Genomic DNA, 13,571 nt, shown 5'->3' with positions numbered 1-13,571 from the left:
TGTTGCCTTAAATACGACCCTCAGGTAAGGCTGCATATCCTTAGGGAAAAACACACTGAAGCACCTAGAAGCCACAGACCAGTTTCCCCTCTCCCCCAATGTTACTGCAGTGGCTTCTGCCTTGTCTTTAGTGAGCAGAAGCTGTGGCCCCAGGTCTGTTGTGTGGTTAGACAGGTCCAGATGCAAAAGAGTGGGAGATGTAAGAAGAGCGTCTAATGAGGGCAGCACAGACCAGTGAAATCCTTGCACCTGCCTCCTTGACAGTTTTTTTCTGAGAATCAGACAAGCAAGGAATCTCTCACTTATTAGCTGAACACAGAAAGACTTTGAGGATAAAGCTGGTCTGAGAATTATAAAGGGGTTTTGAAACAGACAGAGGTGTGTATATACCTATTCATTCTTGAGTTTTCCTTAGACTATTACTACAAAGTGGCTTTCATTATTCTCCTTTCATGGCATAATGGAGTGATTAAGAACATGAGCTTTGGAATTCCACCTCACCTTCACTAAGTAGTGGCTGTGTGACCATGGGCAAGTCACTCCATTGCTCTGAACTTTTGTCACTTCTTTTTAGAGATAATACTATCAAATGCGTAAGATTGTTGTGAAAATTAAATGACACATAAAACACTTAGAAGCCTGGCCCATTGCTCTCAATAATGGGGACTAATATTATTAATCTTAGGTTGCGGGTGATGAGATTGAGGCTCATAAAGTCTAAGCAATGAATCAAAGGCCTAAGTCAAGATTTAAATCCAGGTCTGTTGACTTCCATACTCGAGTAATGTTCAAACTTAGAGTAGTTGCAAGGAGCATCAACCTTCCTCAGCAAGATTTGACCAGGTTGAAAGGTTCTGAGATTGTTTGGATACCATTTCAAGATAATAATAAAAAAACCCCATAGTGTTGTTAATATCTGATGAACATTCACAAAGAGGCAGACATCGTTTCAAGTATTTTCCTGTAACAACTCTCATCGTATAACCTTATTGACTCTTTGAGGTACACACTACTAGCATTTCCTTTTTGCAGATGTGGAACTGAGGCACAGAGATATAGAACCCTGGCATAAGCTGGGGCTTATACTGACTGATAAGACCATTTCCAACCCAAACATTCTCAGGGAGGGAACTGGCAGCCAGTGCGCCAGCAAACTCGCACATCATTCTACACTCAGGCCTCCTCTGAGCTAAGCTTCCTAAAGAGCCAGGTGGCAGCTGGAGCTGGGGTCTCCTGGCTTGTGATTGGCTGTCATCATTTGTGGTTAGCCCTCCATGGTGGGGGAGGCTGGGAAGGACAGTGGAAGCTGATAAACAGCTCAGCAGCATGTTCTGAGAAACGAGAGCAAGGAGAGAGCAGAGAACACACTTTGCCTTCTCTTTGGTATTGAGTAATATCAATCAAGTTGCAGACATCTCAACACTTTGGCCAGGCAGCCTGCTGAGCAAGGTAACACTCATACTTTTCATGCCTTGAGCCAAAATATTTATTACATTTTTATGTTTCTAACTAGAAGTGCTTGAGATTTCTTTCCTTCCAGGTGATGAGGGGATGGAATGAGCAAAGCTACATCAATGTTTTTTTTAACATATGAAAATAAAAAAGGTATAAGAGGACAAGTTTAGGGCCACTGAAGGTTCATAGAAAGATGCAAAATATCTGAATTACTATAAATGAATGCTATTGTCAGAAGAAGGGTTTAAGGAATGCTTCTTGAATGAATGTGTACAAATCAGCAGAAGGTAACGTGTGAGACTCTTGGAAATAAATACTGTTAGTTCAGGCAAGAAAAATAGTCAGGAATGCAAGTTCTAGGATGGGAGGAAATGTGTGGTTTCCCAGGTATGAACAAGTATTACCAGGCATTTCCTGAACTAGATTGGCCTAAGTAGGAGACCAATGTTTCTCGAAATATCCGCTCATTTTAGAATCACTGAATGTTTAAAAATGCAATTCCTGGATTCCTTCCCTAACAGCCAGACTCTTTAGGACCTGATGATCTGCATTTCTTTTATTTTTTATTATTTTTTTTTTTTTGAGACGGAGTCTCGCTCTGTCTCCCAGGCTGGAGTGCAGTGGCGCGATCTCGGCTCACTGCAAGCTCCGCCTCCCGGGTTCACGCCATTCTCCTGCCTCAGCCTCCCGAGTAGCTGGGACTACAGGCGCCCACAACCGCGCCCGGCTAATTTTTTGTATTTTTAGTAGAGACGGGGTTTCACCGTGGTCTCGATCTCCTGACCTTGTGATCCGCCCGCCTCGGCCTCCCAAAGTGCTGGGATTACAGGCGTGAGCCACCGCGCCCGGCCTGCATTTCTTTTTAAAAACAAGTTCACTCATGATTCTGATTTGTATTAATTTAGAGAATTGCCATGGTAGAGACCCTGCTTTGAGGTTTTGTTCTTGAGTCAGGATTCCTGGCCAGGGATTGTGATGATAAATTTCACTTTCTGAAGTGGTTTATGCAAGAGGTTGTCTGAAGGAAGAGCAAGGATCATAGTGCTATTTTGTGGATACTTGAGACTTATAAAAACCCTTTGTATTTTGTCACATTTTTGTTGTGTGATGTTTGACAAAAGACAGACGATGGTATTTGCAGAGTGAATGAATAAGTGGAACAGGTGTGATAATGAGAGGTCACACTTGAGCACACAGGTATTACTTGAAAATTGTGTACAGACTAAGTTGAAGACGTTAGGAGGGAAGATTGTGGGCCAAGTAATGGGGTGTATGTGTGTGTGTAGGGTGGGCAGCTGGGATGGAAATGGGGGCTGCTGCTGCTGCTGTGTCCTGGCCTCCTGAACTAATGATATCACTCACCAGAAACTACTGTTCCTGCACTGTCCAAGCCACCCCAAACTAGTTTGTCAAAATGAATCTGTGCTGTGTGGAGGGAGGCACCCCTGCAGCTCTGATGTCAGATGGCAATGCTGAGATGGCAGTGCACGGTGGGGACAGGGCTGAGCCAGCACCAACCACTCAGCCTTTGAGATCCTGAGGCTGGTCTACTGCTGAGATCTTTTGTTAGAAGAGAGGAGATCAAGCATTTGCAAGGTTTCTGAGTGTCAAAATCTGAGTCCAAGATAACTCCTTCACAATCCTAACTTCATTCTGTCTACAGGTCCATATTTTAGCCTGCTTTCTACATGTCTATCTGAAAAGAATGAGAAGCTAAGGGTGGTGGTCAGATTTGAAATTAGCCAGATCTTAAGCTTTTCTGGGGGAAATTTAGAAGAAAATATGGAAAAGTGACTATAAGCACATATAAATCTAGTCTTTAAAACAGTTTTATCCAGAATAAATGTATCACAAAGTTAATAAAAATAGTACTTGCTTGTTTTGAATAATTCAAATGATACAAAAATGAATAAAATAAAAAGTGCAAGAGGCCCTCTTATCAATGCCAATTCTATTTTTTTCAGAAATTAAACACTGTTAAGATTTTAGTGCATATCCTTTCAGAATTTCTGTGATTTCATATATGTACAAATACAAACATTATACACAAACAGAATCCTACTATACTTGCTATTGTCATTCTATTCTCTGCTTTTTCATGTGAGCATCTTTCCATGTCACTGATGCATACAGAGATTGCACATATGCATCAATGCATACAGAAAATTAAATTTTCTGCATGGTTTTCCACTGTATGTCTGGACCATAGTTTATTTAATAATGCCCTTTGGGTAATTATTTATATTGTTTCCTGCTTTTTCAAAGTAACAGTTTTTGAAACAAATCTCTCTGTCTTTATATAAATATTGTTGTATTCCTGTGGAAATGTTTCTATTGGATAACTTCCAAAAGGAGATTTATTGCACCAAAGATAATATATTTAAAAATTTTAAAGACATTGCTAAATTGTCTAGTAGGCATTTGATACCAGTTTATACTCCTCCCAAGAATGTATGGAGATATCTTAATTTCTCCATGCCTTCATTAATGCTGAACCATATAAGTAGTTTTAATCTTTGCTAATTGAATAGATAAAAAATATCTAATCTAAACCAAGTTCTTAAAAGTTCTATTTTCTACCAAAAGTAATACATGTCTATTTTAGGGAGTAAAAATCACAAGTAAGGATAAAAAATAGTGCAGTAATAAACACAAGAGTGTAGATGTCTCTGAACATACTGATTTGATTTCCTTTGGATAAACACCCAGTGGTAGGACTGCTGGATCATGTAATAATTCTATCTTTAGTTTTTTTGAGGACTTCCGTACTATTCTTCATAGTGGCTGTACTAATTTACATTCCTATTATTGCTTGTCATTTGGATAAAATCTATTTTAACTGGGGGGAGATGACACCTCATTGTAGTTTTGATTTGCATTTCTCTGATGATCAGTGATGTTGAGCACCTTTTCATATACCTGTTTGCCATTTGTATGTCTTCCTTTGAGAAATGTCTATTCAGATATTTTGCCCGTTTAAAAATTGGATTATTAGTTTGTTTCCTGTAGAGTTGTTTGAGCTCCTTATATATTCTGGTTATTAATCTCTTGTCAGATGCATAGCTTACAAATATTTTCTCCCATCATGTGGATTTTGTCTTCATTTTGTGGATTGTTTACTTTGCTGTGCAAAAGCTTTTAACTTGATGCAATCCCATTTGTCCATTTTTGCTTTGGTTGCCTTCCACAGGAGTATTTAAATAAATGTAGTTTGGTAGATTTTGATATAGTAATTCAGGTCAGTGGGAGTCAAGGGAGAAATGTGTAGGGAAGTGAGATACTTCCAGGGATCCTACCACCATGCCTTATGATTGACTTACTCAATTTGAAAGTCAGTATTAAACTTGATGAGCTCTAGAGACGGTCATGCATTTTAAATAGAATTACTCATAATATTATCTTGGAATACCAGAGAGCAAGTGATTTAAGAATAGTCTGGGAAGTAAAATGCTAAAGGAATGAGAAGGTATTTGGGGTTGAGTTCAACCTAAGAGGCAGGGAAACCACAGGGAAAGACCTAGCACCTGCCACAGAAGATAATTAGGAAGCAGAATGGAACTATAAGCAATTTTGAGGTGTTTGTTGGGCTGCAGTTGAAATATTTTTTGAGGTTAATGAGACATTTGAAATGGCTGTGTATTGTTTTAACTCTTACATAGTCCTGCATAGGTAACAATCTAATAGGATTTCTCTGTTAATCAAGTCTCAGAAATTTGCTTTTAATTTTTATGAAAAACACCCATTTCTTTTTTTTGAGACAGAGTCTTGCTCTGTTGTCCAGGCTGGGGTGCAGTAGTGGGATCTTGGCTCACTGCAACCTCTGCCTCCCGGGTTCAGGCGATTCTCCTGCCTCCGCCTCCTGAGTAGCTGGAATTACAGGTGCCTGCCACCATGCCCGGCTAATTGTTTTTTGTATTTTTAGTAGAGATGAAGTTTCACCACATTTGCCAGGCTGGTCTCACACTGACCGCCTTGGCCTCCCAAAGTGTTGGGATTCCAGGCATGAGCCACTGCACCCGTGCCCCAAAACACCAATTTCTGATGCGTAATGCTTGTAAGATGGAACAAACTTCAGTAAAGCAGGGACTTGAAAAGAGTCTTTGGTAGCAGGTGTCAGAGTTAGCCCTTGCCCCTCTGTACCCCCTAATCCCACCCCTGTTGAAAGTGTGTTCATCTGAGAATTTGTCTCCATAACTATGTGACTATAAAAATTCTCATCGATTTTGTTAGTTGATCAATTGAGGGGAAAACATATGTTACTTTACATAACTGGTGGGTCGAAAGAGTTAACCCAGGCAAATTTGAGATAGGTGGATGGGATGATGGATTGAAAATATAGTTGCTCTTTTTGCAATTATGTACTAAGTAATTTGGGAAAGATTGGTCTAATTGGGTCTAAAGAGTACACCTCACATAGCATTGTTAGACTTTTTTTCTGCATCGCTAGAGTTCTGTGCACTACAACTGAAATCAGTAGGGTTTCCTAGCATATGCAATTGCCAAAATGTTTTTTTAACAGAAGAGAAACAATACTCCCACCTCTTCTTATTATGTTACAAACTATAGTGCTAATGACCATCGACCGACAATGACTTTCAGGATGACCTGTGTGAGTTTTATCTGAAACCATGTGAATTTTTCATCTTAAAAGTCCCTCAGAATCTCAGTTTATGTACACTCTGGTTTGTTGCAGGTTTAGAGTTCTGTGGTTTTTGTTTCTAATGTAGACGCAGCCTTATAATTTACAACAGCATTCACTAATTAAAATTGTAAGCATAATTACTATCCATGATACTTATTATTAGTTTGCACTCATAAAGCTCAAAATTCACTTCATCCTTTCAAGTAGTGAATAATTAGTTTCTTTGAGTTTGCAGCTTTATCATCCTTTTATGACCCATTTGGAAGAAATAAACAACCAACCTCCCGGAAGACTGCTTTAAAAAGCTGGAAAATATTGTCCAGCTAGTGCAATGAGGCTAATACAATGTGGAAAATATTACTTTTCTTTAGTGTTAGTAGCCAATTCATCTTTACATTTACTGAACAAATAACTATTGAGCACCTAATGTATACTAGGACCCTTGGGGAGACAAAGATAAATCAAAGATTCTGTCCTCAAAGACCTTAAGGTGTTTGTGGAAGGGAATAAAACTTTACATGTATATATCTAAACATTTATATGTGTGTAACAGGTATAAGTAACCGTAAACACTGTCAGAACAGGAAATAACTCTGTGATCAGCACCTAACATGATATATTAAGATAGAAGATTTAATACATATCTTTTGGAATACATGAATAAATAATTGAATGTATTTATTTTTATTACTTATAAGATACACCAGTGGGATATTGATATTGGTCTTAATATGACTTGTTTTCATTGTTCTCAGGTACCTCAGCCAGCATGGCGTCCTCTTTCCCACCCACCTTGGGACTCAGTTCTGCCCCAGATGAAATTCAGCACCCATATATTAAATTTTCAGAATGGAAATTTAAGCTGTTCCGGGTGAGATCCTTTGAAAAGACACCTGAAGAAGCTCAAAGGGAAAAGAAGGATTCCTTTGAGGGGAAGCCCTCTCTGGAGCAATCTCCAGCAGTCCTGGACAAGGCTGATGGTCAGAAGCCAGTCCCAAATCAGCCAGTGTTAAAAGCCCATCCTAAGTTTTCAAAGAAATTTCATGACACTGGGAAAGCAAGAGTTAAAGCCATCCATCAAGCCAACCTTCGACATCTCTGCCGCATCTGTGGGAATTCTTTTAAAACTGATGAGCACAACAGGAGATATCCAGTTCATGGTCCTGTGGATGGTAAAACCCTAGGCCTTTTACGAAAGAAGGAAAAGAGAGCTACTTCCTGGCCAGACCTCATTACCAAGGTTTTCCGGATTGATGTGAAGGCAGATGTTGACTCGATCCACCCCACTGAGTTCTGCCATAACTGCTGGAGCATCATGCACAGGAAGTTTAGCAGTGCCCCTTGTGAGGTTTACTTCCCGAGGAATGTGACCGTGGAGTGGCACCCCCACACACCATCCTGTGACATCTGCAACACTGCCCGTCGGGGACTCAAGAGGAAGAGTCTTCAGCCAAACTTGCAGCTCAGCAAAAAACTCAAAACTGTGCTTGACCAAGCAAGACAAGCCCGTCAGCGCAAGAGAAGAGCTCAGGCAAGGACCAGCAGCAAGGATGTCATGAAGAAGATCGCCAACTGCAGTAAGATACATCTTAGTACCAAGCTGCTTGCAGTGGACTTCCCGGAGCACTTCGTGAAATCCATCTCCTGCCAGATCTGTGAACACATTCTGGCCGACCCTGTGGAGACCAACTGTAAGCATGTCTATTGCCGGGTCTGCATTCTCAGATGCCTCAAAGTCATGGGCAGCTATTGTCCCTCTTGCCGATATCCATGCTTCCCTACTGACCTGGAGAGTCCAGTGAAGTCCTTTCTGAGCATCTTGAATTCCCTGATGGTGAAATGTCCAGCAAAAGAGTGCAATCAGGAGGTCAGTTTGGAAAAATATAATCACCACATCTCAAGTCACAAGGAATCAAAAGAGAATTTTGTGCACATTAATAAAGGGGGCCGGCCCCGCCAACATCTTCTGTCGCTGACTCGGAGAGCTCAGAAGCACCGGCTGAGGGAGCTCAAGCTGCAAGTCAAAGCCTTTGCTGACAAAGAAGAAGGTGGAGATGTGAAGTCGGTGTGCATGACCTTGTTCCTGCTGGCTCTGAGGGCGAGGAATGAGCACAGGCAAGCCGACGAGCTGGAGGCCATCATGCAGGGAAAGGGCTCTGGCCTGCAGCCAGCTGTTTGCTTGGCCATCCGTGTCAACACCTTCCTCAGCTGCAGTCAGTACCACAAGATGTACAGGACTGTGAAAGCCATCACAGGGAGACAGATTTTTCAGCCTTTGCATGCCCTTCGGAATGCTGAGAAGGTACTTCTGCCGGGCTACCACCACTTTGAGTGGCAGCCACCTCTGAAGAATGTGTCTTCCAGCACTGATGTTGGCATTATTGATGGGCTGTCTGGACTATCATCCTCTGTGGATGATTACCCAGTGGACACCATTGCCAAGAGGTTCCGCTATGATTCAGCTTTGGTGTCTGCTTTGATGGACATGGAAGAAGACATCTTGGAAGGCATGAGATCCCAAGACCTTGATGATTACCTGAATGGCCCCTTCACAGTGGTGGTGAAGGAGTCTTGTGATGGAATGGGAGATGTGAGTGAGAAGCACGGGAGTGGGCCAGTAGTTCCAGAAAAGGCAGTCCGTTTTTCATTCACAATCATGAAAATTACTATCGCCCACAGCTCTCAGAATGTGAAAGTATTTGAGGAAGCCAAACCTAACTCTGAACTGTGTTGCAAGCCATTGTGCCTTATGCTGGCAGATGAGTCTGACCACGAGACACTGACTGCCATCCTGAGCCCTCTCATTGCTGAGAGGGAGGCCATGAAGAGCAGTGAATTAATGCTTGAGCTGGGAGGCATTCTACGGACTTTCAAGTTTATCTTCAGGGGTACCGGATATGATGAAAAACTTGTGCGGGAAGTGGAAGGCCTTGAGGCTTCTGGCTCAGTCTACATTTGTACTCTTTGTGATGCCACCCGTCTGGAAGCCTCTCAAAATCTTGTCTTCCACTCTATAACCAGAAGCCATGCTGAGAACCTGGAACGTTATGAGGTCTGGCGTTCCAATCCTTACCATGAGTCTGTGGAAGAACTGCGGGATCGGGTGAAAGGGGTCTCAGCCAAACCTTTCATTGAGACAGTCCCTTCCATAGACGCACTCCACTGTGACATTGGCAATGCAGCTGAGTTCTACAAGATCTTCCAGCTAGAGATAGGGGAGGTGTATAAGAATCCCAATGCTTCCAAAGAGGAAAGGAAAAGGTGGCAAGCCACACTGGACAAGCATCTCCGGAAGAAGATGAACCTCAAACCAATCATGAGGATGAATGGCAACTTTGCCAGGAAGCTCATGACCAAAGAGACTGTGGATGCAGTTTGTGAGTTAATTCCTTCGGAGGAGAGGCACGAGGCTCTGAGGGAGCTGATGGATCTTTACCTGAAGATGAAACCGGTGTGGCGGTCATCATGCCCTGCTAAAGAGTGCCCAGAATCCCTCTGCCAGTACAGTTTCAATTCACAGCGTTTTGCTGAGCTCCTTTCTACCAAGTTCAAGTATAGGTATGAGGGAAAAATCACCAATTATTTTCACAAAACCCTGGCACATGTTCCTGAAATTATTGAGAGGGATGGCTCCATTGGGGCATGGGCAAGTGAGGGAAATGAGTCTGGTAACAAACTGTTTAGACGCTTCCGGAAAATGAATGCCAGGCAGTCTAAATGCTATGAGATGGAAGACGTCCTGAAACACCACTGGCTGTACACCTCCAAATACCTCCAGAAGTTTATGAATGCTCATAATGCATTAAAAACCTCTGGGTTTAACATGGACTCTCAGGCAAGCTTAGGGGACCCATTAGGCATAGAGGACTCTCTGGAAAGCCAAGATTCAATGGAATTTTAAGTAGGGCAATCACTTATGAGTTGGTTTTTGCAATTGAGTTTCTCTCTGGGTTGCATTGAGGGCTTCTCCTAGCACCCTTTACTGCTGTGTACGGGGCTTCACCACCCAAGAGGTGGTAGGTTGGAGTGAGATGCTACAGACGCTCTCAAGTCAGGAATGGAAACTGATGAGCTGGTTGCTTGAGCCTTTTAGTGAGTTCCGAAAAGCAACAGGAAAAATTAGTTATCTGAAAGCTCAATAACTCATAACAGGAATAACTGCAGGGGACGAGAGTAAACAAAGATCTGTGTATGCTGGGGAACTGTCGTGGAAATCAAAGCCAAGGTTATCAAAGAACAGCCCACGAGGCCAGGAAAGAAATTGGTCCTGTGGTTTTCATTTTTCCCCCTTGATTTATTATATTTTGTATTGAGATATGATAAGTGCCTTCTATTTCATTTTTGAATAATTCTTCATTTTTAAAATTTTACATATCTTGGCTTGTTCTATAAGATTCAAAAGAGCTTTTTAAATTTTTCTAATAATATCTTATATTTGTACAGCACAATGACCTTTACAAAGTGCTCTCAATGCATTTACCATTTGTTATATTTATGCAGAATTACTTTACATCAGGACAATTTTGAGAAAATCAGTCCTTTTTATGTTTAAATTATGTATCTATTGTAACCTTCAGAGTTTAGGAGGTCATCTGCTGTCACAGATTTTTTAATAATGAATTTAGAATACACCTGCTAGCTACAGTTAGTTATTAAATCTTTCGATAATATATATTTACTTAGCTATCAGAGTGTGATTCTTTATTTTTGCTTTTTAATTTCAGGTAATTTAGAGTTTCCAAATTTAGAGCTTCTGCATACAATCTTAAAGCCACAGAAGCTTATAAGAATATAGGTTAGCTTGATGTCTAAAAATATATTTCATGTCTTACTGAAACATTTTGCCAGACTTTCTCCAAATGAAACCTGAATCAATTTTTCTAAATCTAGGTTTCATAGAGTCCTCTCCTCTGCAATGTATTATTCTTTCTATAATGATCGGTTTACTTTCAGTAGATTCAGAATTGTGTAGCAGGATAACCTTGTATTTTTCCATCTGCTAAGTTTAGATGGAGTCCAAATGCAGTACAGCTGAAGAGTTAACATTTACACAGTGCTTTTTTTGAGGAATGTTTTCACACTCATTTTTCCTTACAACAATTCTGAGGAGTAGGTGTTGTTATTATCTCCATTTGATGGAGGTTTAAATGATTTGCTGAAAGTTATTTAGGGGTAATAAATACTTGGCTTGGAAATTGAACACAGCCCTTTTGTCTCCAAAGCCCTTCTTCTTTCCACCACAAATTAATCACTATGTTTATAAGGTAATATCAGAATTTGTTTAGGATTCACAACTAATCACTGTAGCACATGACCTTGGGATTACATTTTTATGGGGCAGGAGTAAGCAAGTTTTTAAGTCATTTGTGTGCTCTGGCCCTTTTGCTAGAAGAAAGCAACGCAAAAGCTCCAAAGAGCACCCTAATCCTCTTGTGGCTCCAGTTATTTGGCAACTATTATCTGCATCCTTAGGAATTTGGGATTTGCCGGTTGCTGGCAATGTAGAGCAGGCATGGAATTTTATATGCTAGTGAGTCATAATGATATGTTAGTGTTAATTAGTTTTTTCTTCCTTTGATTTTATTGGCCATAATTGCTACTCTTCATACACAGTATATCAAAGAGCTTGATAATTTAGTTGTCAAAAGTGCATCAGTGACATTATCCTAAATGGTATGCATTTGGTGCTTCTGCAGGAATTCAACTCAGTATCTTTCATTAACAAATACAGCAGTTTTCCTTGCTTTTTATATGCAGAATATCAAAGTCACTTCTACTTTAGTTGTCAAAAACATATGCATATTTTAACATTTTTGAAAACTCTTGGTTTTGTTTTTTTTTGGAAATGAATGGGCTACTAAGCCACCCTTTCCCTTCATACTGCTTAATCCTTCCACCATGTCTCTACACTAATAAACGGCTAAATTCACATAATTATCCTATTCCCTGAAGTATGGTAGTGCTGGTTTATAGATTTTTTTTACCCTTTTCTACTCTTTTACTCTATTGGTGGCACTGTAAATACTTTCCCATATTAAATTATCCTTTTCTAACACCGTAGGAGCTATTTTGAATGCATATGACTAAGAGCATGATTTATAGCACAACCTTTCCAATAATCCCTTAATCAGATCACATTTTGATAAACCCTGGGAACATCTGGCTGCAGGAATTTCAATATGTAGAAACGCTGCCTATGTTTTTTTGCCCTTATTGTTGAGATTGCAATATGCTAGACCCTAGTTTTATACTACAGTTTTATTTTTAACAATGCCTATTGCAAGTGCAATTACATACTCCAGGGAAATTCACCACACTGAATGGAGCATTTGTGTGTGTGTGTGTGTGTGAAGTATATACTGGGACCTCGGAAGTGCAATGTATTTTTCTCCTGTGAAACCTGATTCTACAAGTTTTCATGTCAAGTCACTCAGGTGCATTGCAGGGACCAGTGATAATGGCTGATGAAAATTGATGATTGGTCGGTGAGGTCAAAAGGAGCCTTCAGATTAATAAACATGCACTGAGAAGCAAGAGGAGGAGAAAAAGATGTCTTTTTCTTCCAGGTGAACTGGAATTTAGTTTTGCCTCAAATTTTTTTTTTCCCACAAGATATAGATGAAGATAAAGATTGCTTCGGTTGAGAGTGTGGGTCTTGCATTACATAAAACAATTCAAATTCCACACAGATAAGAGGCAGGATATGTAAGCGCCAGTGGTAGTTGGGCCGAATAAACCATCATTTGGATGCAGGTGGTTTTTGATTGCAGATATGTGTGTGTCTTCAGTGATTGTATGACAGATGGTGTATTCTTTTCATGTTAAAAGATTTTAAGTAAGAGTAGATACTTTGTACCCATTTTACATTTTCTGATTTTAACTAGTGATCTACATAAATATACCTCAGAGATCATTTTTGGCAATATTTTTTGTTTTGTAGAATTGCACTTCAGTTTATTTTCTTACAAATAACCTTACATTTTGTTTAATGGTTTCCAAGAGCCTTTTGTTATTTTTATTTTTTCTATTTCAGAGAAAATTCAGGTACCAGGATGCAATGGATTTACTTGATGCAGGGGACCTGTATTTCCATGTCAAATGTTTTCAAATAAAAAGAAATATGAGTTTCAATACTTATTTTTATATTTTAGTATTTCCATTCATTAATATTACGGTTATTGTCAGCAATTTTACATTTGAATATTTGAAATAAAAGTTTAAGATTTGAAAATAGTGTGTTTTGTAATTTCTATTCAAATATTAATAATAATATTGAGTGCAGCATTTAAAAATTAACATCATTTACTTTGAGAGAAATACAGAATAAATTTGGTGGTCTTTGGATTAAAGGACAATTGAATAATGATTATGTGAAAAATTTATCCTAATGGAGATGAGACAATTTTTCCCCCCAGATACATAGGATAAATGGTAAATCTTTTTATTTGTTTTTTAACTTTTTTGGGAATAGTGA

At 39.8% G+C, this 13,571-nt stretch overlaps 1 protein-coding gene across 2 annotated transcripts; it reads left to right on the top strand.

Moving 5' to 3' along the window:
* The first annotated feature begins 1,335 nt into the window (after positions 1 to 1,335).
* RAG1 (recombination activating 1) lies at positions 1,336 to 13,318 on the top strand. 2 transcript variants are annotated; one of them, XM_015114468.3, is made up of 2 exons: positions 1,336 to 1,449; positions 6,853 to 13,318. In XM_015114468.3, the coding sequence occupies exon 2, from the start codon at positions 6,867 to 6,869 to the stop codon at positions 9,996 to 9,998; it is 3,132 nt and encodes a 1,043-aa protein (XP_014969954.3). In that variant the 5' UTR covers positions 1,336 to 1,449; positions 6,853 to 6,866; the 3' UTR covers positions 9,999 to 13,318.
* The last annotated feature ends 253 nt before the right edge of the window (positions 13,319 to 13,571 follow it).

This window comes from Macaca mulatta, chromosome 14 (assembly GCF_049350105.2).
Source record: "Macaca mulatta isolate MMU2019108-1 chromosome 14, T2T-MMU8v2.0, whole genome shotgun sequence".
Lineage (NCBI taxonomy): Eukaryota > Metazoa > Chordata > Mammalia > Primates > Cercopithecidae > Macaca > Macaca mulatta.
The sequence above is the reverse complement of the archived record's forward strand: the minus strand, read 5'-3'. Positions and strand labels throughout refer to the sequence as shown.

Excerpts from the sequence above, each read along its gene's own strand:
- RAG1 (XM_015114468.3), top strand. The coding sequence starts at position 6,867 with ATGGCGTCCTCTTTCCCACCCACCTTGGGACTCAGTTCTGCCCCAGAT.